At 41.1% G+C, this 27310-nt stretch overlaps 2 protein-coding genes and 1 long non-coding RNA gene across 3 annotated transcripts; 1 reads left to right on the forward strand and 2 right to left on the reverse strand.

Annotated features, from left to right (window-relative positions):
* Positions 1-5783, reverse strand: LOC106094650 (uncharacterized). The gene is made up of 2 exons (XM_059362126.1): positions 2571-5783; positions 1-2203 (listed from the first exon to the last, which is right to left on the reverse strand). The coding sequence occupies exon 1, from the start codon at positions 5781-5783 to the stop codon at positions 4527-4529; it is 1257 nt and encodes a 418-aa protein (XP_059218109.1). The 3' UTR covers positions 1-2203; positions 2571-4526.
* A 3669-nt stretch (positions 5784-9452) lies between these two features.
* On the forward strand, positions 9453-14160 carry LOC131994779 (uncharacterized). The gene is made up of 5 exons (XM_059361657.1): positions 9453-9531; positions 10406-11108; positions 11165-12740; positions 12852-13401; positions 14120-14160. Exons 1-5 carry the CDS (start codon positions 9453-9455, stop codon positions 14158-14160), a joined length of 2949 nt encoding a protein of 982 aa, XP_059217640.1.
* Positions 14161-15914: 1754 nt separating this feature from the next.
* Positions 15915-17502, reverse strand: LOC131994931 (uncharacterized). Its single transcript, XR_009396971.1, has 2 exons — positions 16694-17502; positions 15915-16620 (listed from the first exon to the last, which is right to left on the reverse strand). It is a non-coding gene; the product is annotated as an uncharacterized LOC131994931 (long non-coding RNA).
* Between the last annotated feature and the right edge of the window lie 9808 nt (positions 17503-27310).

The following is a 27310-nucleotide window of genomic DNA, read 5'->3' on the forward strand; positions in this document are numbered from 1 at the left end:
TTTATGTTTGAAATGATGAAACTGCTGGATATATTTATTTTGCTTGATATGTGTTTTGTATTTTAAATATAAGGGTTGTACATTTGATGTGTGTGTGTGTGTTTAAGGTGTGAGATTACGTTAATGTGTTGTTTATTCACTATTAATAAATAAAGATTCAAGTTAAAATTTACATTTAACACTTTAGAACTTTAACAAGTTCAATAAAAATTACAACAAAAAATGCAAAGCACGACTTACATGTTTTTTTTTGGTATCACGAATAGAAAAGAACAAGTATTTGCCAGAAGGGCCTATTTATACAAAAAATTGGCTTAAAAATAAACAAAAACAATAAACAAAATGAAGATATGTTGCAAATTGGCTTGGGATATTTCAGCCATTGTACTTCATTGCTGTCAGTTGCACCAGCATTTTGCAACAACAGGGTTACCGTCGAGCAGGGTTGTCCTCAAACGACATCCCCACCCCCGTGAACTGACCCAGAGGGGGAGGCTTCACCTTCACCAGCAGAGTCTTCAACGTCTAGTATGGCCAACTTGGAAACAGGACGGCGGTAGACACACACATCTGTGCGCACTTCGGCTGAACGTGCTACACCATCTTTGTCGCGATGGAGCTCGATGACACGCCCTCTTTTCCATTGGCTTCTTGGAAGATCTGGGTCACAAATAAAAACAAGGCAGCCCACGTCCAACGGTTGTGATGGCAAACACCATTTCGTCCTTCTCGTCAGCTCAGGAAGATATTCATGCAGCCATTGATGCCACATGCCGTTCTTTAAGTTCTGCACCACACGCCACTGCTTTCGAAGACACATCAATCTGGGCTCATATGGTGCCGGAGTTTGGGTTGAATTAGTGCACCCAAGCAGAAAATGATTCGGGGTCAATGGTTCCGGGTCTTCGGGAGTCACTGGTAGATGAGTCAAGGGTCTCGAATTGATGATGTTCTCTGCTTCGATTAGAAACGATTGGAGCGTTTCGAGCTTTGGAGCCTGCTCCTTCAACATGATGTACAATGCCTTCTTCACGGACTGCACAAGCCGTTCCCATACGCCGCCTTCATTTGGATTCAACGGAGTGTTGAATATCCATTTGATGCCCAGTGCCGTCAAACCTGAAGAGAGACTATTAGTATCCAAAAACATATCAATACCTTGTAATTCCTTTGCTATGCCAACAAAATTGGTCCCGTTGTCGCTTCTTATGGATACACATCAGGCAAGCATCGCTGGATAGGTCTGTGGCAATCTCCAGGTGGATGGCACGGGTTGTAAAGCAGGTAAAAAGAGCAACCCACCTTTTACACTTACTGGGCCAAAATAATCACATCTGGGGTTGACGTGGCTTGGCTCGACGAAGTTTGCAGGCGGAACAGTGGCTCTGGATGCTATTTAATAGTTGACGCAGTGATGGCACCCAGTACTTTTGACGTATTTCGCTCATAGCAGTGGCAGTGTTGATGTGCAGGAACTTTCTGTGGTAGAATTCCACCAATAACCTGGTGAACCGATGATTTTTCGGCAAAATTATGGGCTGACTGGCTTCCAGATTCAAAAAGACAGAATTTTGGATTCTCCCAGACGCACGAATTAAGCCATCTTGGCCAACAAAGGGATTCAGCGACAATAATTGGCTGCTTTGGCTCACTGAGTGTTGTTTTTTCAGGTCCTCAAGTTCGTCTTCGTATTGTTGACGTTGCACATGACGGCACAGATAAGACACGGCATTCTCTTCTTCTTCCAGGGACAGATCACACAAGAACAACGCCTCACCTTTGATTTTACGGCTCATGTTTTGCACATACCGGAACACCCATGCCATAGCCCGTTCCAGCCTTCTGTAATTGGAAAAATTATCAATATTTGGAATGCACCAACATACCTTCTGAGCCACCAGAACTCTGTGCTTGGATCGCAGTTCTGAGCCACTTTCATCCTTTTTCGTTTGATTGTGCACCTCACTCGGCCAATACGATTCCGCCTTCAGCAAAAACGTTGGTCCATTTTTCCAACGTCCTTCGGGTTCATATGGCTTGAACAGTTTTGAGCGAGTTCCTTCGTCTGCAGTGTTCTCGTTACCAGGGCACCACCTCCATTGTTCAATGCTGCTGCCGTTCAATATCTCAGCCACACGATTTGCCACATATTGCTTGTATTTTCGGTGATCTGACCGAATCCACTGTATCACCGTAAAAGAATCTGACCAAAAGAAAACCTTATTAACACAGCACAAATGGTTTTTTAATATGGCCTCTTTCATTCGAACGCCCATTACAGCAGCTTGCAATTCCAGTTTTGGTATTGTGTGATACCGTGTCGGGGCACAGCTTGTTTTGCCCATTACAAACATCACTTTAACACCACTGACACTTACCACTCTCCAATATGCCACAACTGCCATAGCCTCTTCGCTTGCATCCACAAAGACATGTAGATCAACATTGCTGCTGCTAAAACCACCGGCGTAACATCTTGGAATCTTAAATTCCACCAATCTCGATAACTGCTCCAACCAGTACTTCCACTGGCTATAAATTTCTGACGGCAATTGCTCGTCCCAACTTACCCCACATTTCCAGACCTTCTGCATTAGCACCTTTGACGTCACCATAAAGTCGCACAGGAATCCGTATGGGTCGTATACGGACATATTTAGGCCGAGCATCTCCCTTTTTGTTGGCACCTTTATAAAATTTAATATATTTTTGTCCACTTTGGCCAAACGCAAATGAAAACAAAAATCATCTGCCTTTGGTGCCCAATGAATACCGAGTACCCGTTCTATGCTGTCACCAAAAAGAAAGTTGCCACTGCTCTCGCCATTGCCAGGATTATTACCACATAGTATTGCCACTCGTTCACTGTTGGATATTATGTTGCGAAGATGGAAACCACCGGATTTATGGATCCTTACCACTTCGCGAACAACATTAAGGGCTTCATCTTCAGTTTCGAAGCAATCGACATAATCATCCACATAATGACGTTCGATGATACCATGGACGGCTCTTGGTGACTTTTCGATGTATTTTGTCGCATTTTTATTCTTGACATATTGGGCAATGGTTGGTGAACAGGTGGCTCCAAAAATAAGCCTTTCCATAACATAAGTGTCCACAGGCTGATCAGGATTGCCATCTCTCCACAGAAATCTTTGGCTATCTTGGTCTTTCCTGGCAATGGCGATCTGGTGAAACATCTCTTGTATGTCACCACATACAGCAATGGGGGATTCTCTAAATTTAAAAAGAATTGAAATTAATGAGTTATTAATGTCAGGACCAGGAAGTAAGGCTTTGTTTAATGAGAAGTTCATAACCTCGGCCGCCGCATCAAAAACCAGCCGAAATTCCTTTTTTATTTGGATTTATTACACCAAAATGGGGCAAATAAAAGGTCCGTTCGCGCATTATAGATTTTTCTTCATCCGATAATTTACGGCAATATCCTTTTTTAACATAATTTGCTATTTTATCGCAATATTCCATTTTATACTCACTGCCATCTTACGTTCCACAGAGTACAAACGATTCAAAGCCATGTTGTATGAGTCAGGGATCGGTCTCACATCTTCTCTCCACAACAACGAACATTCATATCGGCCATTTACTTGCTTTGTGTTTGTTTCCAATATGCCCATTGCTCTCTCATCTTCTTTGGATTTTATAGGTTTCACGGGTATTTTGGTTCCAAGGGTCTCCACATCAAAATAACCACGCATCATATCGCTCAACTCCTTCAAAACATCATTTTGGTACACACACTTCCTTACGTGCAAAGCCCTCTTTATATTTGTTGGTTCTTCACCAGGAATTGGTCCATATATAACAGCGCCTAATCTGGTGGTTGACACAATGGGTCCAAATTCGGATAAAAGTGTAGGCGTCTCAATGGGAACTGTTAGGAAAGAATGGGTTAAGCTTAAAATCATTTTTGGTTGAACATTAGAATAATCCCGCATATTTAAATTGGCGATTTTGTCACTTTTTTGGGATTTCATAAAATGAGCTATATGGCAACTCTGTACTGGCAATGACATATCCGATGAAACGTAAACATTGGAAAGTAAGTATTTTCTGTTAAATTGGCCAACTCCACTGATGGTCACGCGAATTTTTTCCGTTTTCTGTGTTACGCGGTGAGTATTAAGCCATTGCAGCTCCAAGTGCTCAGGTTTTCCACGGAGTTCAAGTTCTCGTGCTATTTCCAGATCCAGCATAGAAACGTTGGCGCCGTCGTCAACGAAGGCGTAAGTGCTTATTGTTTTGTGCTGCCCATACAAAGTTATGGGTAAAATCTGGAAAAGCACATTATCGGGAGAATGAGCTGCATGGCAATTTCGTCTTTCGGTTTGTGGTCGTTGTGCTTCGGACGTGACCGTGCGGTTATTTTGTGTCCCAGCCGTCGTGGACAAATGAGTTGGCTCGGTCGCTGGCTCCGGTTGTGATTGTGAAAGTGTACTGTGCAATAAATTGTTGTGTGGCTTTGGGCAATCATTAACGCCACAACGGCGTTTTGTGTGTCAAAATTTAACTTGATGTCCACGTTTTAAACAACAAAAGCAAATCTTGAGCCCTTTTATAGTGTTCCATCTTTTGTCGATGGACATGTTTAAAAATTCTGTACAGTGTTTTATGTTAGTGCACTCACCCTTACATACTGGACATTGGCTGACAGTGACGTTGACGTATTTTCGGTTTGGTGGCGGTGCAGTAGCAGCAAAATGGCGGCGGTTTGATGCGGCATTGGTCGAAGTTGACGGCAAGGTGTCATGGACGATATTGGCCAGGCGACGCAGTACTGATAGCCATTCTGCAAAGTCAACTATGGTGGCTGGTTGTTGTAATTGGAGGCATTTTTCGGCCCACTGCATTTGGCGGCTTGTGGAAAGTTTAGCGACCAGTTCGCTCAACAATGAAGGGTTGGAAAGATGGTGATCTCCCTTCACGTTCTTGACAAATGTGGCCATGTTCGAGATTTTGTTGGCGAAGTTTACCAGGGCTTCCAGGTTGTCATTGGCTAAAGGTGGATTGGCACGAACCTTTTCAATTTGGCTTCTAATCAGCTGTTCCGGACGACCAAAAGTTTCAAGCAGCGTTCGTATAATGGTGTCGACGTTGGCAGAATTACCTAGCAGCGATTCGACGGTTTCTCTGGCTCGACCCTTGATAGCATCTCTGAGGCGCATAATGTTGTGGAGGCTGTTATATCCAAATTCGGCTGTGGTACTTTCGTACGCTTCATAAAAGGTTTGCCATTCTTCTGGAAGACCTGAAAATGTGGGAAGAGGATAAATTTTCTTGTGTGGAACAGATATAAAACTTTGTGGATACGAATTGTGGACAGACATATCCGAATTTATAGACCGTGATGGCGGCGGATATTGTGGCGTTGGCTGATAAACTTGCTGTTGTAGAGGCGACAGTTGTGGCGGCTGTTGTAGAAGATTCTGTGGCGGCTGATATTGTGACTGATTTGGTGGTGGCAGTGATGGCTGAGATGTTGACAGTATTGATTCTGGCATATTTGATGGCGGCTGTGGCAGCGTCGATGTAGGTAATGCGGACAGCGACGTCGACGTCATTTGATTGGCTAACTGCGTTTCCACTTGTTTGGCAGTATTAACAAGTTGTGCTTGCATCTTCTTCGTTGATGCAAATTTCTGCACCAAAGGTAAATAGTAGGTACTGTCGATGATGGTCACTCTAAAGTGGGTGGCGAAGATGGTCACCCCTAAAGTGGGCAACGCAAAAGGGGTTAGATGTGGTATGAACCGCATCCATTGAACACTAATTATTATTGCAGTCTGATCATAGACAGTAAAATTGATAATGTATCTGTAAATTTAGCGTCATTTGTAATAGTATAAAAGCCCTTCAGGCCTTGATTCTTTCCTTTTTTGCTTGGACAGTTTAACTAAACACGTAAGGTTAACCTTTATAACTTGTTAAATTTTTATAATTTTTTTCCTTTATTTATTAGCGAATAAACATTACACAAACATTTAAACAATTAATTGTCTATTTGTCTGCGGTGCCGACTAGGATTGTATTGATGCCTTTTGATTGATAACTTGTTTGGTTTATTCACTGCCGTCAGCCATAAGCAAAGAAGACAGGTACACACCATAACGTATGAACAAATCCTGATTGATTATATCACATTTTGTAATTTCCGCAATTGGAAAATAATATCTTTGTTCGATGTTTACCGCCAATATTGGGTTACAAATATTTATTACTGCTAATGAGTCACCTATCCGGTTGGGTACTGGAATAAGGTGAAATAGCTTAAAGTCATCAGTTTCTGCCAAGGGTAGCGTTATAGTTAACACTACATGATCATTGGTAAGTCCACCCTTTATTTACATTAACTTGTATATATCTAATAAATCGTCATCAGAAACGGGCAGCCTTAATGACTTTGGTATGTGAGTCTTAAACTGTTTCATCTCGGCCTGAAGTTGCGTTGGAGTTAGTAAAAGCGGATTGATCTTCCCATGATGAACATCAGTTAAAGCATCTAAAATACATCTTTGCATCCTTTAAATTCTGTCAGTGACTACTGAGAGCTGCATCATGTTGAGATTGATGGCTTGAAGTAGTTTAAGTTGGTCTAATTCGGCACTTAGCGAATTTTCTTCCTTGCTTATTTCGTCAATACTCTTCTAAATTTCTTTAAAACTGTGTTTGTGACAGAAGTTTGATCTTTAAGGAGGTTCAATAGAAAGGAGTCCGTCTTTCAAGGTTTTTATTGTAGATGACATCTCTTCGGCGTATTCTGTGTCTAAAATACCAAAAAGTGAGTTCGCAATATTTCCAATTACGTTTAGGCACCAGTTCTTTTTCGTGACTTCTGCAGTATTCTATTTTCTAAAACCAGATCTTCTTTGGTATGTTGCAGATCTTCTACAGTGTGGAGACAAGACTTATTCATTTTCACCATGCTGCACATGTGTTGTAGTGTGTTGATCCCGTCAGATAAAAACCTTGTATCTGCCCCGTTACATTGGTAGGTCATAGTATACAACAAGATACCATTGACTTGTCGCAATTTTCGTGGTTCCAATTTCTTCAAAGTGAACTCCTATCTTGTTTCCGAATCTTGTAATATCTATTTGCAGAAATGATGGGAAGAATTAACAATAGTGCTAAAAGAGTCGTGAATAGGTGTTTTCCAGGTAATCTCATTCTTTTCCGTCGAGGTTCGTTGTTATCAATTTCATCAGCACAATCATAGTCAGATGTAGAGATCTGTTTCTCAATCGGCAACAGTGCAAGTCGATGAATTGGTCGTTTGAACACTCCAGTAGCAGTTTTTACTTCAGCAACTCTAACTGTTCCATCATCACCAGAGTGGACACGACAAATTCTCCCCACTTCATTACAGGCAGATTATCGTCTTTAATAATGACCTTATCTCCAACTTTCACATTGGGAGCCCTTGTTCTCCATTTGAGGCGTTGTTGGTGTTCATTTAAATATTCTGAGGACCATCTTCTCCAAAAATTTTGTTTTAAGTGGGACTTCAACTTCCAATGGGTTGATGCTGATGTTTTCATTGTTTCCGCACGGCTGTCGACTTGAGATGTCAGTGCTTCGCCAATCAGGAAATGACCAGGGGTTAATGCTTCGAGGTCATTTGGATCATTCGAAATGGGTTTCAACGGGCGTGAATTCAGTATAGCTTCCATTTCCGCAATTACTGTCTCTAATTCTTCGTGGGTTAAAGATTCAGTGGAAACGCTGCGTACCAACAAATATTTGGCGGACTTTACGGCGGCTTCCTATAATCCCCCAAAGTGAGGGGCTCTGGGTGGAATAAAATCCAACCACCAATGAATGACTATGCGGACAGATCAGATGCACAGCCTTTCTTGTAAAACAGCCAAACACTGCGATGTAAGCCTTGTGGGTTTGTTACCTCTGACCTTGTGATGAATCCAAAAGGGTCCGGAGTAGTCTACTCCTGAATTGATGAATGGTCGAGCAGGAACTATTCGGGACTGTGGAAATTTGCTCATGACTTGTTGACACAGTTTTGATTGCACTCTTGGACGCATTTTTGCACAACTGATCGTGCTGTTATCTTTCTTCTGATTGGCCAAAATCGTTTCCTGATTGCATTCAGCAACGCATGAGGTCCACAGTGACTGTCCTCTTCATGCATTTTAATAAAAAGTAATTTGACAATTGGGTCATTATAAGGCAGTATTATTGGATGCTTGGCATCTGTCTACAAATATGAGTTTTCCAAGCGACCTCCAACTCAGAAGATTCCATCATTATCCAAATATGGCGTGAACCCGATCATTATGCTGATCTTATCGACTTCACCATTTTCTTGAAGTTGTTTGACATCGGTGGGAAAGCCTGATCCTTGTAGTTTGCGAACTATAACAGTCAAGGCATCATCCAATTCATCCGGGGTAAGTGAGGTTTGGGTCTTAAATATTTCCCAATCCTTGAGTTTTTCCCAAATCTGATGGCATATCAAAGAATTCTTTGTAAGGTCATAAATGACCCTTTATGCGGAATTCTGTAAATCAGGTTAATATCTTCAACTGCAGCTGCCGTAACTGTCGGCACCATCTTTTTCTCAATGTCACTTGTAATGGCCAACCTTGAGTCAACCTTCTGTCGTAATGATGATGCATCCTCATGAAGAAAGAGTAGGCCATGGAACCAGATGTGACATTTCGGCAAGTTGGCTGCATGTAGCCCACGAGATAGTACATCAGCTGGATTGTCTTTCGACCTTACGTGGCGCTATTGTTCAGGTATGCTTATCGATTGAATAGCAGATATTTTGTTGGCCACGAAAGTCTTGTAGGACGAAGACTGTCGATCCAAATGTATATTGGGTTCTTCTGCATATTGAGCTCTCCCTTTATCTTGTTTGCGAGTTGAGCTGCTTTCAAAGCGGCACATAGCTCAAGTCGAGGTAATGGTTGTTGGTTTAAAGGAGCCACCCTTGATTTTGCACACAGCAATTGTACAATGACTCGTCCATTCCTCAAAACGGCACGAATATATGCAGCTGCACCGTAGGCATTTTCAGATGCGTCAGCAAATACGTGCAGCTGGGATTTTGTCTGGGATGTCGTCTTGAAAGATGTGTCGCGGTACCTTGAACGCGTTTAAACTCTCCAAATCTTGTCTGAAAGTTAGCCAGTCAGAATGAAGAGTTGCAGGTAGTGGCTCATCCCATGATAGTTCATGCATCCATAATTCCTGAATAAATATCTTTGCCTTGACAATGACAATGTCCGAACTTCGTTCAGTTTCACCTTGATGCAGACGTGGTCACTTTGAGGCAACCAAAACAATCCTAGTGTTTTGACAGTATCGTAGTTATTCAAATCATCTACATTTAGACGAATCTAGGCAATCGGAACCTCAATAAGATTGAGATTAGATCGCTTTGCACGACTGGCCCAGTGTACATGATGTCGTTCAAGGATAATCCAGTTGATGTTTTAGCTGATGCATCGAACACCACTCTATGTTTTGTTATAGTTGAGTCGGGTATCAGCACGCAATGATGTGGAATGAAATGAAATACTTCGGGTCCATCACGTTGTCTAGTTCAACTTTCCGCATATGGCTCAATTCTTCATATTCGCACATAAAACGTACGTATTGTGTACGTATCTCCGGGTTCTTTTGCAATCGTCTCTCAAGGCTGAAGAATCGATTGTAGGTTAAATTTTGCGACTAACCCAATGCCTGAGGGTTTTCGCGAAATGGAAGGCATGATGCACGAAATGAGATTCACATTGATCTTCTGCTGGAGATAATACCTTTTTGTTGGATCCGACCTCATCCATTTTCCAAAGTTGTTCAATCGCAGTTTCTAGTGATGTTTCACTATCAAATATTGCACACGTTGGTGCTGTTGACTGACTGGCAATGCTGTGTTGTCGGATTTGTCCACCGACGATCCAGCCAAGTGAAGTATTTTGAAGTGTTGGAAGATCATCAGCAAGTCTTATAGTTCCAGGTTGTGTGAGACTAAAATAAAATTCAGCACCAAGTAGAATATCTATTTTTTCTTGTTTATAGAAACTGGGGTCTGCCAGATGAATGTTCCATGTGGAAGCGTCAACGTTCTGGTTTGATTGTGATTAGTTTTGATAGTTGGTAAGACGAAGGCTTCCAAGTTTGCAGAGAAACAATGATCTCTTGATATCATTTCAATATTTATTCAGTTGTTCACTGACAGTTAAATAGTTCAGTCGTGTTTTAATGGATCTCCCTCCTAATACACTTTGCGCCAAGTGCTTTAAGGCTTTAAGTGCCAAATCGATAGCCTGCCACGTTTGTAGAGCTAAATATCATTTTTTCTGTGCGGACATTGATGCAAATATTGCTGAACTTTTTATTAAAAACGCGAACTTAGTTTTCAACTGCAATGATTGTTTGCGTCTCACTTCTAATCTAATTGCTGGCATTTCATCTTTAAAAACTGAAGTAAGAGAACTCAAGCTCTTAATCGACTCTTCACTGAGAGCAGAAGTGCACGAATTGAAGCAAATAATAGAGAACAACAAGCAAACTGAAAAAAAACAACGGCATCAACATAACTCCAATCTTAATACTGCAGCAGTGAGGAGCCGTGATGTTGTTGGTAAGGTTCAAAGTACAAATGCCCCTGTCGCTGCTGCTGTCGAACATTCGTTGAACGTAAACAACAGCCAACATGTTGTGCCATACGCGTCATCTGTATCATCGCTTAACACAGTAGATGCTAATGCTGTTGATAATGATGATGCTGTGTTTGAAGCCAACGTCCTACCTAATTCTAATTGGGTGCGTGTCCAGAGGCGTAGAAAAAGAAAGGATAAGGTCATTTATGGTGAAAATAATACAACAAATGAATTGGATGTTGTTATTTCTAAGAAATGGGTGCATATTTCATCTTTTAAGCCATCAGTTACGAGCGAGCATATCACTGACTTTATTCAAAAGAATGCTAACATTGCAAAGTCTAATATGGAGTGCTATGTGCTTGTGAAAAAAGATGTTGACATCAATAGTTTAAAACGCGTCAACTTTAAGCTTGGTGTTACATCTAATCATTACGATGACGTCATCAACCCAAAGTTATGGCCTACTGATATTAGAATTCGTCCATTTATAAATTTTCAAAAAATGGCAGTGGAATCGCTTCCCCATTGATTAATGAGGTGCATGGTTTAAAAATTTACTACCATAATCTGTCTGGTATGCGTACGAAATCCAAGGATGTTTTTGATTTCTCCAATCAATTGAACTATGATGTTATTGCTCTTGTTGAAACCTGGTTGAACGATGACTTTTGTGATGCTGAGTTCTTCGATCTAAATTTATTTGCTGTTTACCGTAAAGATAGAAATGTTTCAAGGACTGGATATTCTAGAGGAGGTGGTGTGCTCTTGGCCGTTAAATCTCAATACAAGTCAAACTTATGTGGTTTGGATGATGACAGCGGATTATTAGACCAAATTGCTGTATGCATAAATGGTTTAAATCTTAGCGTTGTATTATGTTTGTCTTACATACCCCCAGGTAGTAGTGCATCTATTTATTCGAAGCATATTGATAATATTTTTGCTATTGAAGTAAGCATGGGGTCGAAAGCTAATATTTGTGTTATGGGTGATTTTAATTTACCTAACATTTGTTGGTCAAAATTTGACGACAATCATTTTTTAACGCCCACTAATGTAAACAAGGATTACGAGGTCAATTGTATTGATACTTTATTAAGTTTAAATCTTGTTCAAATTAATCATTTTTCTAATCAACTTCACCGATTTCTTGATCTTATTTTTGTTCCAAATGATTTTAAATTTAATGTTTATGAATGTTTGGCTCCAATTTCCCCATCTAATCTACATCATATGCCTATTGTTGTTGAAGTAGGTTATTTTAACTTTCTAAAATCATCACCGTCTCAAAATCTGGCTCTAAATTATAACGTTTGTGATTTTAATATGTTGAATTCAATTCTTGGCTCCATTGATTGGATAAAAATATTTAATGATAAAACATCATCAGTTTGTTATGATTTTTTTATAGAAAAAGTCTCTGATATACTTAAATCTAATGTTCCGTTTAAGAAAAATAAGCCACATAAACTGCCTTGGTATACGACAGGTCTTAAGAAACTTAAAAATTTACGAAATAAATTTCATAAGCGCTTTTTGGCGCATGGTGATCCAGAAGATTTGGTCCAATGCAAGCATTATCAACGTGAATTTAATTTTTTAAATAAATTCCTCTATAAGCAATACATTCTGGATAAAGAGAATGAAATTAAAGCCAATCCTAAAAGCTTTTGGTCTTATGTTAACTCTAAAAGGAAAACATCTGATATCCCATCTACTCTCACATATAATGGCTGTACATCAAAATCTGGTGTGGACGTGGTTAATATGTTTGCTTCTTTTTTCAAATCTAATTTTGATTCTCCCGTAACAAGTAGCGCGGCAGTCCTTGATTCTGTATCTGCTATTAATTTGGCAAATATTTCTGTTTCGGATGAAGATGTGTTGGACGCTATTTTTAATATTAAGAATAGTTTTAAACACGACGCCGATGGCCTTTGTGCTTATTTTCTAAAAAAGTGTTCTATTTGTGTAGCTCCAATTTTAACTTTCATTTTCAATCTCTCTATTAAGGAGGGTATATTTATTAATAGATGGAAAGTAGCATCAATTACCCCAGTTTTTAAAGGTGGCAGAAAAGACGATGTAACTTGTTACAGGCCAATTGCTAAATTGTCGTGTGTTTCAAAAGTGTTTGAGCATGTTATTCACAAAAAATTGTTTTTTATTTGCAAATCATTTATTTCTCCCCATCAGCATGGATTTTTTTCAGGAAGATCAACTTCAACTAATTTGGTTCTCTTTACAGAATATTGCCTATCTGCCTTTGAACGTGGCTGTCAAGTTGAAGCCATTTACACAGATTTATCAAAAGCTTTCGATAAAGTATCACATTCTATATTGCTCGATAAATTACAAGAATTAGGGTTTCATTCCAATTTTCTTTCTTGGATCGCTTCATATCTTCACAACAGAGTGTGTACAGTAAAGGTGGAGAGTTTTGTATCTTCACCTTATATTCAAACTTCCGGTGTGCCTCAGGGTAGTATCTTGGGGCCACTTCTTTTTATTTTATTCATAAATGGCATTTCCTCATGCTTTTCAACATCTAGATTTCTGCTCTATGCTGATGATTTAAAAATATTTCATAAAATTGAGTCTATGTCTGATGTCTTCGATTTACAGAATGACTTGGACAATCTGCTGAGTTGGTGTATTAGCAACAAGCTTCTTATAAATTTATCGAAATGTGCTCACGTCTCTTTTTACAGATTGCGTCATCCAATCCAAACTTCATTTAAAATTGGTAATTGTGTACTTAAAAAATCAACTTCAGTTCGCGACCTGGGTGTGATTTTTGATTTCTCCTTGTCCTTTGTTCCACATATTGACTATATAATACCTGATGCTTATAAGGTCCTTGCTTTTATTAAGAGAAATTGCTTTGATTTTTCTGATCCTAACACTTTCAAGATATTATATACAACTTTTGTTAGATCAAAGTTGGAGTATGCCGCCATCATTTGGGATCCTTATTGTATTTCGCATATCGGTCGTATTGAACGAATTCAAAAACTTTTTTCTAAATTTGCCCTTAGGCCTTTGTTTCCTTTGGAGCATCCACCATATCGGTCGCGATGTTTGTTACTGGGACTACAGAGTTTGGATTGCCGTAGAAAATTTCAGTCTGCTTTATTTATTTTTGATTTGATTAATAATCGTGTCGATTCTCCCGATTTGTTGGCTTTAGTTCCGTTTTCTGTTCCAGTAAGGAGTTTACGATTTACTGATTTATTTAGTATTAAATTTCATCGTTGCAATTATGCCCGCAATGGACCACTAACACGCTCATTTTTAAATTTAAATCGAATTAATTTAAATTTTCAAAAAGAATCGAAGCCAAGTATTGATTTTAGCACATCTAAAGAAGTATTTAGGTCAAGTTTATATTGCGCTTTTCCCCTAACATAGTTTTTGTAAATATATTTATATTTTTTTATTTTTTTTTTTTAATTTAATCTTAGTCTGTAAGGATATGAATTCCATTGACTATAATAATAAATAATGAGAACCTGAGTCCAGTACTGCCTGGAATTCATATGATCAAAAATTGTTTGCAGTGATAGAGCGGATAGGGTCCATTACTGCATAATTTGCAAATTTTGTTTCCAGATGCTGTCACAGAAGAGATTACACGGCTTGTGTTTTGTTGTCCTGCCGGTTTATCCTTGACTACAATAGAATCCATTGATTGAAACTGGAATTCTAGGAAAGATAGTAATTCATCAATTGTTAGTACCTCCTTTGGTTTACCGAGTGATTACATTAACCTAATGTAAAGGTTACGATCCATCTTTTTAAACATTAATGGCAGCAGTATGGCGTCCCAAAAGGAAGTATCAATCCCCAGATTATTCGGTGTCATACAAATCTTTGATTTTAGCTGCAGAGGATGCCCCCGTTGGTTGATTTAGGATCTTCTTAACTAATGTAGCCACTAAAACACTTTTGTTTTTGTAACGCTCCTACAGGAGCAACCAAGCGGTTTTGTAATTTTTATCTATTAATGTCAGGTGGTTTATAAGGTCGCTTGCTTCTCCATTTTCTGTACGTTGGGCAGCAGTTGCCTATCCACCATCGCCGAGAATAGTTCATAAAATTCTCCGACTCTTGGTCAAGGCCTGATTCCGATGGGTCCTCCAGGTACTGCCATACTTCATCGTAAAAGTTCTCTATTTGAAGCCACAGACCTTTGACTGTCTCGATCTTGATGGAGTAGCATTGTATTGGTTCGCCGTCCTCCACCGATGTCAAACCCTGAAGAAATCGGTTAAAGGCCGTCATCCGAGCATTTATTTTCCTAGCTATCCCCTTGAAACGGGTTTTACTCCTTTTGCTGAATTTGTAAAGTGGTGGGTTCTCGTTCACCTTCTCTCTTGTTGACGGCAATGGCTTATATGGTTTGGATCTCAGGTTCTTTATGCACTCTTCAATGTTAGCCCTGGCGGCACTATACGTAGCTCCCACAGATGTGTGTAAATTCTCCATTATGTAAGGATCATCAGCCGACAGCGTTGGGTCATATCATACCCATATCTGTTCGCTCAAATGCCTGCCACAGGAATGTCAACTCTTCTGATTAATTTTTCATAAATTTCCAACGTTCTACGATCATGAGGGCCTTCTTAATGTTGGCTATGGATTTTTCGATTCTCTCGATGGACATCGTGCTACCTTCTCGACTGAGTTCTGTTGGTTGATGTGGAATTGTTTGTTAGACCACAGCTGGAGTTATGTCTGTCCAAATGTAAACTGCCTTCGACTGTTTTGTTGCTAATGTAAGGCGCAGTTGATGTAAACTGTCCAAATGTAAACTGTCTTCGACTGTTTTGTTGCAAATGTATGGTGAAGTTGATGCGTGTCCAATGCGGACTGCAATGCCTATATGTTAATGAAAATGGTTGTTCGTCCGATGAAGTTCAAAGCAGTTAGAAGTTCCTTACCACTTGTGAGGGGAAACTCAAAAATGCCTATAACATTAGTTCGGGGGTCACCAAAATGTTATTGGTGCCTGTTGGTTGGAGTGTCGGTGCGTGTTCCGTATTATAGCATTTAAAGTCCCTTACCTCTGGTGGGGGGAAACTCAAATGTCTATAACCTATTGTCAGGGTGTCACCAAAGTGTCAATTCAAGAAGGGGTAGTGGTTGTTAGTTTAAACGATGCTTCAAAACTATCACTATTTCCTTTCTTGAGTTTCTGAATCTTTTCTCCTAACACTTGTAACTAGTAGAAAAATGGGCAAGCAATTACACCTGGGGTTGTTTTAATAGATTGCCAAATGGCCTTTATTTTGTTTACGCTTATATACTCTTACAGTTAAAAATGGGCTTAAAGAGAAATACTTATTAATACGAAAGTTATATCAAAACAGTAAAAGCAAATTCAAGTTTCAATTGATGGCATAAATTTTGTTTCTATGTTCTTAACATCTGCCTTATAGCAGACGGATAAACCAATTAGAACATGGGTTATGGAAAATCGGATTGGTTTCCTTGAGCTTTGTTTTTGTTTAACCCTTGTATTATTCTCCTCACACCTTTTTCCTTTAAATTATTTACGTTATTTCCTACCTCTAATACTAACTATGAATTGTTTTTTTTTTGGTAAATATTCCTACGAATTAAAACTTTGTTTCATTTTCCTCTTTAGGTCTCTGGACGGCTGCTAGACACTCTCAAATACGCATCCGAGGGGACTTCACAGATAAAGGACACACACACAAATTGGTAAGACACAGCCTTTACCTTGATTCCGTTGGAAACATAATTATTGATTGGCTTGATTTTTTTTTCGTTCTTTTTAGGGCTCCCACCAGTAGGATCACCGTCGCACCGCAAGACAGCTCTATGATTAGCTCGGAAGATTGGAGCACAATGGACGACTTTGCAGCAATAAAATTATCGCACTGACCCCCTTTTAGCTTTGGATGGCCAGTGCTATTTGCCAAACTACAGGAATCAATTTCTAGTACACAAAAGAAACGACAACAATCAAAAATCTACTTAAAATATTATGATACAAGCCACAGTTCACTCACATTTCTATGTAACACAACATGAAAAAATAAAAATTTGCTTTTAAAGGTTAATGTTTTTAATTTACTCCCGTCACTTATAACCAAAGGTATCAATCTTGGTAGAAGTTACAAACACTGGATTTTACTTTTCACTATGAAGTTTAGCCGGACAATCCTCTTTTCCCTCGCATCACAGGCATATGTAGGGTCATAATCCTCGCGCCAAAAGCCAATTTTCCAATGGTCAACCATTTTTCTCCTAGCTTTCTTTTTGGCCGCTTCTTACTTTTCTCCCAAAGTAAAAAAAACTTTTACTGGCACTCTCTCCAAACACAGGGCCGGTACTTTGTAATGTGAATGGTTATTTGATATCAACTCTGGTCTTTTAACATTTGAATACACGGATAAACGATTTATCGGACAGATCTTCCTATCCGACGGATTCCATAACATACCCAAAGTCCAACACTCATTTTCATTAAAGTAATACATTAAATAAAACTGATTTCGGCTCCCATTTCTCCACTCGTATATCTATAAAATTACGTAGTACTGGGTTCTATAAGCAAACACATGCGAAATGTCGCTGCGACCATACACATTTCGCTTCAACAAAATGCAAATGTAATTGATTGTTCACGAACTGAGACGATTTCGTTAGCGTATGATTTTCATTCGTGTTGTGTCGTCCAATAGCGTGCGAAAAATTTGGCGAATAATTATTTAGCAATTTTCTTGTGAATGAACATAGTACTAAACTTTATTCAGAAACATGTATATCAAGGAGGATTAGATAAGGTGGTCTCACGCGAGCGCTGTTAACAGCCGCATATTCTCTGCTCATGAATGTACACGTATACATACAAGCAAACAAATTTCTTTACCTGGGTTGGCAAAACGCCGATAAGCTTGATGTTAAGATGGCGAATTGCACCATATGATTTGTGGTTGTTGTACAAATGATACCACCTTTAATTGTTTCGCCATGCACGTATACTAGGCCGAAGCGACATGTCGCTGCTGCATTGATCCAGGCACCAACTCCGACTTACTAACAGCTACTAACCATGACCAACCTTGTAATACCGCACAAGACAATTTTTTTAGTTGGATGACGTTAATAAGAAGTCAAGTCCTCTCTCACCGGAAACAGTTATCGCGGCCATCATTTCCTGTTTTACCAGCTCACCACGGTGCTGGCGTGTTTAGTGGAGCCCAACGGCCGTATTCTGGAGATCGGGCTTAGGGTGGTCGCCCCACCCACTCCCTCTACAAACCAAGCCTCTTCTTCCTCCATGTCGTTGCTGGTCGTCCCGCATTAGCCTGCAACAAAGTGAGGAAATTTTCCAATTTTTATTTTACGTCTGGCAACGTAATTATTGAGCAACCTCTAGATCAAGCGGCATATCAAGCAGATATAGACAACATTCATGCAGACATGGTAGCAGATGCGGTACATAGCTACCGGGAGAATGTAGTTCTTGGAGAACGACCGTCTCCCATTGCACCTGAAGAAATTGACCGCCCTCGGCAAACCAGAGTAGTTTTGGCTCAATTACGTTCCGGCAGAAGCAGCCGCCTCAACTCCTACAGAGCAAGGATTGATGCCGACGTGCAAGATGTATGTCCCGATTGTAACCAGGGACCACACGATACTCGTCACCTGTTTAACTGCCCAGCCGGACTCACTTGACTCAGACCCAGATCCCTGTGGACACATCTTAGTCGCAGAGTTCCTTGATCTTAACACTCAACAGAATTAAACAGACGAAAGATAGAACACAACAAACTGCTACAACAATAACAACAACTATTGAGCAACGATCTATAATTAACCCTTTAATGTGCAACATATGCGTTACAAAAATCTTCGTTCGAATGAATTGCGTCATTTGCGCTTGCATAAAACAAGGCAAAACATTTTTAAAAACAAACAAACACTTAACCTGGATATGAAGTGTTGTGATGTTGTTGAAGGAATGAATGAAGCAATTCATCGAGTCAATCCGGTGTCGTGTGATGGCGTGGAGTGGAATTTTGTAAAATCTTTTAACGAAAATGATTTAGTTAAAAAGTAATAACAGAAAAGTCGACGAATTCAGCATTCGACATCATTAAAATCAGCTGTTTTCGCTAACGATTAGAAAATCGTCAACGAAACGGAAGACCAAGGCGTATTTATAAGGTGGCCGCATCGGCAAATTGGTACAATATCATCTTTTTTGGGAACTTGACATTTTATAATTTGTAAACAGGGCGAAGAAAACTCGTGACCAAGGCGTATTTATCAGGTGGCCGCATCAACCCAGCAGAAGAAGTTTATTAATTTTTGAGTGTCAAAAAAAACACATAATTAAAAATGTACAAAATAGCAATTAGCTCCAGAGGCTATACCCACAAAACTGGCTGGAATATAGAGGTCCGATTGCTGTCACGAGAAGCTTAGCTGCGAGTTACCGGGCGCGTCCACATGTGCCGGAAAGTGGAATGCTACATACGGAGTAGCTGCAACGGCAGTCGCGCCTATGATGTCCATACGAAAGACGGGTTATTGGCATATCTTACTTCCCTTATTCAAATCGAACGATGGTAATAGCAATAAACACAAACATCTTTTGCAAAACTCGTTTGTTTTTCGCACGGCGATCGCCCAACCGTTGATACTGCCAGTGCTGTTTTTGTGTATAGGAAGTGCCCTACACCACATGCGACGTGCCTTTCGTTTGTTTTGTCTATTTGCATTTTCTTTTTTTGGTCTTAAATTCTTGTTGAGAGATTCCATTGCAGAATATTGTCCGGCTTTAGACCATGGTTTAATGCTTTGTATTCAAAGAATAGTATAGAAAAAAACAATTTCGGCCGGGCCGAATCTTATATACCCTCCACCATGGATCGCATTTGTCGAGTTCTTTTCCCGGCATAATAAACACGTATGTTGATGGTCATGAGAGAATCCGTCGTACAAAATTTCAGGCAAATCGGATAATAATTGCGACCTCTAGAAGGCTCAAGAAGTCAAGACCCAAGATCGGTTTATATGGCAGCTATATCAAAACATGGACCGCTATGGCCCATTTACAATACCAACCGACCTACATTAATAAGAAGTATTTGTGCAAAATTTCAAGCGGGTAGCTTTACTCCCTCGGAAGTTAGCGTGCTTTCGACAGACATACGGACAGACATGGCTAGATCGACATAAAATGTCGCGACGATCAAAAATATATATACTTAGGGGTCTCAGACGAATATTTCGAGTAGTTACAAACAGAATGACGAAATTAGTATACCCCCCATCCTATGGTGGAGGTTATAAAAAAACATTTAAAAGTCAACAAAAGTGTATTTTGTTGCTAGAAGCATTTGACTGGTTTCCCGTATCGCGATTTAATTTTCGACCAAGAAAAATCATCAGCGGGAGATGTCAAATGGATCATGACGCTTTACAATCATTCCAACTAGAGTAAGATGTAAAACACACATCTGAATTTGAACAGGGCTCTTTAAGACGACTTGATTCATAAGCGCAATAAAAAACAAATCATATCTTACTTCCGTATTCAAATCCAACTTATCGAACGATGGTAATAGCAACAAACACAAACATTTTTTGCAAAACTTGTTTGTTCTTCGCACGGCGATCGCCCAACGGTTGATACTAAAGGGTGATTTTTTTGAGGTTAGGATTTTCATGCATTAGTATTTGACAGATCACGTGGGATTTCAGACATGGTGTCAAAGAGAAAGATGCTCAGTATGCTTTGACATTTCATCATGAATAGACTTACTAACGAGCAACGCTTGCAAATCATTGAATTTTATTACCAAAATCAGTGTTCGGTTCGAAATGTGTTCATTCACCGTAACGTTGCGTCCAACAGCATCTTTGAAAAAATACGGTCCAATGATTCCACCAGCGTACAAACCACACCAAACAGTGCATTTTTCGGGATGCATGGGCAGTTCTTGAACGGCTTCTGGTTGCTCTTCACTCCAAATGCGGCAATTTTGCTTATTTACGTAGCCATTCAACCAGAAATGAGCCTCATCGCTGAACAAAATTTGTCAAAATTTGAACACATTTCGAACCGAACACTGATTTTGGTAATAAAATTCAATGATTTGCAAGCGTTGCTCGTTAGTAAGTCTATTCATGATGAAATGTCAAAGCATTCTGAGCATCTTTCTCTTTGACACCATGTCTGAAATCCCACGTGATCTGTCAAATACTAATGCATGAAAATCCTAACCTCAAAAAAATCACCCTTTACAAGTGCTGTTTTTGTGTATAAGCAGTGCCCTACACCACATGCGACGTGCCTTTCGTTTGGTTTGTCTGTTTGCATTTTCCTTTTTTGGTCTTAAAATCTTGTTGAGAGATTCCATTGCAAAATATTGTTCGATTTTAGACCATTGTATTCAAAGAATAGTATAGAAAAAAAAAAACATTTAAAAGTCAACAAAAGTGTGTTGTTGCTAGAAGCATTTGACTGATTTCCCGCATCGCGATTTTAAATGGATCATTGTGCTTTAAAACCATTCCGTGCCCCTTACAAAATCCTTAATTGTTTTCAACACCACTCCCCTAAGTTGGTTCATGTCTGATATTGTGTCTCCACCTAAGTACCGGTATCTGTTGGACACGAAAGCCGGGCAATGACAAAGGAAATGCTCCAACATCTCATCATCTTCCCCGCATGCCCTACACATGCTATCACTTGCCGCACCGATTTTACATAAGTGAGCTCGTAGTCCTATGTGACCCGTTATGATAGCAATAGCTATACTGACTTCCTTCTTGCTTCCTTTCAGTAATAGCCTTGTCTTCTCACTATCTAGATTCCCCCATAGGATTTTCGCCGTCCCACCGACCGTTTCGCTGTTCCACAATGTTGCATGCGCATTCGTCGCCCACTACCTTAACTCGGACTGCGTCGACAGTAAAGACTTCGGGTTAACCAAGTTTGATGACGGCAGTCCTCTGGCCTTCACCGCCAAATCGTCTGCCCATTCATTTCCCCTTACTCCGTTATGGTCCGGCACCCAAACAATGCGGATTTTACCATCCTCAGAGAAGGCGTTAATCTCCTTCTTACACTGCAAGACTGTTCGTGAACTTACCGTCCTGGTTGTTATTGCCCTTATGGATTTTTTACTGTCGGTAAAGATGTTCACACTTGACGTCCTCGCGTTAGCACCACACCACTTCACGCATTCCGTGATCTCCCGGAGATCCGGGCCTGCAGGACCGTATTATGGTCAGGCAGTCCAAAACAGATCTCAGTCCCTGGGTCCTCAATGTAAGACCCCAGGCTCACTCTGTACTTTAGCTTTAATCCATCCGTGTACCATGATCTTCCAGATGGCAATACTAGGGTTCCGTCAGTCCAAGACTGTGCCGATGGCACAGTGCCTCGCACTGGACTTCAAGGTTCGTCTCAGGTATCCGATCGGAAACCTCTTCCCTTTCTTCCGGGTTTCCTATTGTCGCGTCGATTATACCGCGGTGGTATGAGCTGCTCCCATCCTCAATCCATTTTCCCATCGCCTTAAGTCTCATAGCCGCAGTGGCTGCCTCACACTTAATCTGTATGTCAATGGGTCGGATATCTAGAATAGTCTCCAGTGCCCTAGTGGGCTTGGTCCTCATCGCTCCGTGTATGCCAAGACAAAATGTTCTCTGAACCTGTAGCATGGTCCTTATGTTGCACTTTTCTTCATAGCAGTCCACAAAATTACTGAGGCGTAAGTAAGTTTTGGTCTAATCATGCTCCTGTAGAGCAAGTGGACTTTCCTCGAATTCAGGCCCCATTTTCAAATCCCTCCTCAGTCAGCATTCGTAATAGGTCATTTATGGTGGTCACCCATTGGAGTGGCGACAAAATGTTCCTCTGTGACGTCCCTTGTGCCACTTTCTCCCTTATATTTATGCCATGGGACACACAATTTATTCACCTGTTCCCTAGCATATGGATTATCCTGTCTCTAAGGACCAGGTCCACCCGGTACTGTTCTAAGGATTGGATCAGTGTGTCTGTCCGTACATTTTTAAAAGCCCCCTCGATGTTAATGCATACCTCCAGGGTGTACGTTTTGGCATCGAAGGATTCATCTATTTTATGCACAACCTCGTGCAGGGCAGTCTCCACCGACCTTCCCTAGACATCGGCATGCTGCTTGTATTCTGTATGTCAATGGGTCGGATATCTAGAATTGTCTGCAATGCCCTAGTGGGCGTCGTCCGCATCGCTCCAAGGACGCTCCAAGGTAATATGTTATCTGAACTTGTTGTATGGTCCTACCGTTGCACCTTTTCTCCATAGCAGCCCATCAAACAACTGAGACGTAAGTAAGTATAGGTCTAATTACCATCCTGTAGAGCCAGTGGACTACCCTCGGATTCACGCCCCATTTTGAGCCTACGACTCGTCTACATAGTGCCCAACATCTGTGAGCCTCTCAGTACGTTCCTGAATGTGACACTTCCAATTAAGTTTCCTATCCAAGATCACTCCTAAGTATTTGACCTTGTCAGATATCGAAATCGTCTTATCGAGGAAACGTGGTGCGTTAAATTGGCCCACCTTCGTCTTCCTCGTGAACAGGCATATCTCAGTCTTCCCTGGGTTAACATTAAGATCTCTGGGTCTATCCCAGTCATATGCCATATGCAAGACCATTTCGGCCCTTCTGCGTAGCTCGTTCGAATCCTTACCCCTTAGAAGTATTATAACATATTCTGCGTAGCAGACGGGTTCAAATCCTTCCTCAGTCAGCATCCGTAATAGGTCATTTCTGGTGGTCACCCATAGGAGTGGCGATAAAATGGCTCCCCTGTGCCACTTTTTCCCTTATATTTATGTCATGGGACACAATTTTCCCACCTGTGTTGCATAACTTGCCTTGCCGGGCTTGGGTATAAACACCACCCTTGGCTCCTGCCAGGCTTTCAGAGTATATGAAAGTTCTAGGAACGCTGTGAAAATTTGGCCAGACCAGGCTAGATAATCTGCCTCTTTCTGTAGCAATGCCGGAAATATTCCATCAGGTCCGGGTAACTTAAATGGTTTGAAGCTCCTCAGGGATTCCTTCACCATAAATTCCGTTATTATAAACCTTCGATCAACGTCATTATTCCAAGATTCCGGAGTCTCCGTGAGACCCTTTGTATCCAGTGGAAAATGGATTTTCATCAGAAGCCTCAACATGTCCTCCGTCGTCTCTGCTCTCACTCCCTTGTCGTCTACAAAAGTTTCAGTTTGGACATGGGTTTTTAAGAGAAACTTTTTTATCTTGGGGGCATCATTAACGCTATCGACCTGTTCGCAGAAAAGCTCTGGTAATCTTATTGTATTCCTTGAGCCGTGTGTAATACACACCCAATAAACTTCCGCCTTTTTACGTCGTGCTCTGTTAAAAAGTCTGCGGACCTCTTTCCCATTATTGCGAATCTCACTAATCATCCAGGGTTTTTCTTTGGCTGATTTCCTTTCCCGAAGAGGAAAACTATCTTCGAAGGAACCCACCAGTGCAGTCATAATCCTGTTGACATTTTCGTTAATGTCTCCTATGCTTGGACAATCTAAATTATCTTGTCGAAGTCTTCTTCTGGGTAGCCTTCCGAATTTTGTCGAGTTGGTTTCCAACTTATTCCGCAAGCTTATCGCATTAGGTGCTGGCCGTGCTATTCTAAACCTAATGTAGCGATGGTTAGAGAAAGAGTGTTCAATGGAGACCCTCCAATCCTGAACCTCATCGATTAGAATTTCCGAACATATCGTCACATCTAATACAATACCTCCTCCCTAATCCTATTAACAAAGGTAGCGGTAGAACTCTGTCAGGGCTTGGTCCCACTTATTTGTGTTGGTACTACCCGACGAAATGTGGTGAGAGTTCGCATCGCACCCTGCTCGTACCTCGTTTCCTGTTTTGTTTTGATGTTTTGCTTTCCTCACCAGCCGTTGCAGCTCCGACGTGGGTGGCGGTGTCGGAGAGTCGAAAGGCAGATAAAGTGATGCCAGGTATGCTCCACCGTCTCCACCCTGTCTCATCACTGTTGCATCCGACGTTGAAAACTCTGGGGAAAAAAATATAATTAAAATTTTTATGACAAATAACGCAGGTCCTCGGCCAAGTACCAGTGTTAGCATAGAATAATTGGTAATTGATATGGTTCAGTCCAGAAACTTTGTTCCGGGTCATCTATGGCTCCTGAATTAAGGCAATATGAATCTGCCCTTGCTGATTTTCTCCATCAGAGCGTGTGTAACAGGAGGTTTATCTGGATTACCTCAATCATTGGTTCTCCAGTAAATGAGCAAATTGGGAGTAGGTGATGATCTCATCGTCTGCTCCCTGTTCTTGACTTTCCTGTCACTGCACTGCCTGATGTCATCGTTTTAGGTTCTTTGCCTAGTCTAGTCTTCCGACTCCTTATAAAGTCGGTAATGGTTCCATCGTCGGGTCCCTGTTCGTTAAGCTGTATTGGGTTTCCATTGCCTGTACTGCCTGATGTTCCAATACTAGGTTCTTTGCCTATCTTAGCCTTCCAAATCTTAAGTAATTGGGCTCTTGGGAGTAGGTGATGGTACCATCATCGGCTCCCTGTTTGTTGGGTTGCATTAAGACTCCAATCGCTGCGCTGCCTAATGTTCCAATATTAGGATCTTTACCTATCCCAGTATTCCGAATCAATAAGTCGATGATGGATACGTCATCGGGTTCCTGATTGTTAGGCTGTGTTGGGTCTCTCCCCACTGCACTGCCTGATATTTTAGTATAGGGATCTTTGCGTCACCTAGTATTTCCAATATTGAGAGATGGCGTGATTGTCTCGTTGTCGGCCCCCTGTTTGTTGGGCGGTGTTGAGTCACCTGCCACTGCACGGCCTGATGTCGCAGAATGAAAATTTCTGCCTATCCTAGTCTTTCCAATTTTTAAAAGGACAGCTTTGCTCCCGTAGTGCGCCATGCCTATAGTCTTAGCCAAACTTGTCACGGAGACAAGTTCAAGACAAGACAAGAGATCAATGCAACCACAAAGAGAGTTCCTTCCTCCTTCTCCTCCCTGTGGAAGACCTTCCACTTCTCTGCGACCTAACCTTCGTTTTGCTTGCCCAAGAATCCCAACATGCGTTCCGTCGCAAATTTACTGCCCCATCGCTTGACTAAGACCGTATCCTTTGTGAGCTGGGGGATATCCATCTTTCTCACCAGGTCGAGCTTTGCGCCCTCCCAGGGAGCGTGAATACCTCTGACGAGCTGTTTGACCGTATCAGTGCATTCCGCCGACGCAAAACGCAGCGTAAAGATGTCCCCTCTAAACTCGCAGCAAAACACATGTTCAAAAATCCGATCGTTAACCAGATCCTCCACTTGGGACTATGGTGGAATCCTTCCGGATGCACATCCGATATTGATGACTGCATAAGTCAGCTCATCTCTGTTGTTTCCTTGCCACTCTGGCGTAAGAGGGCGGCTCCTTACCATTCTCAGCGACCATCTTCCCATTCCGTGATGGCTGTGGCCTCGTTTTGGAAGTCACAGTCCTCCATGAAGACTCAGGGGCCGTGCGCGCTTCCTTCGTTTCTGTTCCAACTTTGTCTACCTCTGCAGGACCATCCATTGCGGGATGGCTGGCTTGGTTTTCCCAGAGTACTTGGAAGCGGGGAGCTCTTTTTCTTCTTTAGTATTATGTTCTTCGGGAGATCTGATTCTTTTTCCAGCTTCCGTAGAAGTGCCTGGAATGTCAGTTCTATCCCTTCCAGCATTCTGCACTTTCGGCCGTTAACGCTGCCGATACATACTCCTCTGTCGCCTTCGTCGTGCACCGGATCGCTTTCTCGGTCTGCTTAGCAAAGCCATCGCTCACTTCTGCCGTCATCCCGATGCCCTGGTTGTGCGATTGACTAGTTGTGCGCTTGAAGCATTACTCTCGACTACAGGTACCAAGGCACCCACACATATAGGAGGGGAGGACAACACACTACGGTCTGACGCCACCACCGCAGATGCTGAGTCTTTGAAGTCCATTTCTAGCCTACTCCAAAAGGCTTTAAAATTTCGTTTTTCGTAATAGGTAGTACCTATTCCGAGATACGGATACATATTGGATTGCGGATTTTTCATATAGTCGGTGTTGACAATTTTTTTCACAGCTTGCGACTCTGTCATTGCATTCTTTCTTCTGTCAGTTATCAGCTGTTACTTTTAGCTTGCTTTAGAAAAAAAGTGTAAAAAAAGTATATTTGATTAAAGTTCATTCTAAGTTATATTAAAAATGCATTTACTTTCTTTTAAAAAATCCGCAATTACTTTTTGGGCAACCCTAAATAAAAACACGTCCGCTTCACTCAACGGCTACAATTATTTAACCTATTTTATTGATTTAAAACCGGAAAATATTAGCTATTTCCTATAACCGGAACAAGTTAGGCCTTGACCTTCCCAAGTTAAAGACACTCAGAACTGTTACTTGGTATCGCCCATCCCCTACGTCACCCTCTTTTCCTATGTTACCATAAGCATTAAGTCAGTTTTTTGACTTCTATTATATGAGGTTAGTAAATTATGTTACATTTGCTAAAAACTTTTTACGTGTAGTTTCTGTTATGGACCGCTGTCATAGCAACGGCCA

Source organism: Stomoxys calcitrans, chromosome 2, assembly GCF_963082655.1.
Source record: "Stomoxys calcitrans chromosome 2, idStoCalc2.1, whole genome shotgun sequence".
Classification (NCBI taxonomy): domain Eukaryota; kingdom Metazoa; phylum Arthropoda; class Insecta; order Diptera; family Muscidae; genus Stomoxys; species Stomoxys calcitrans.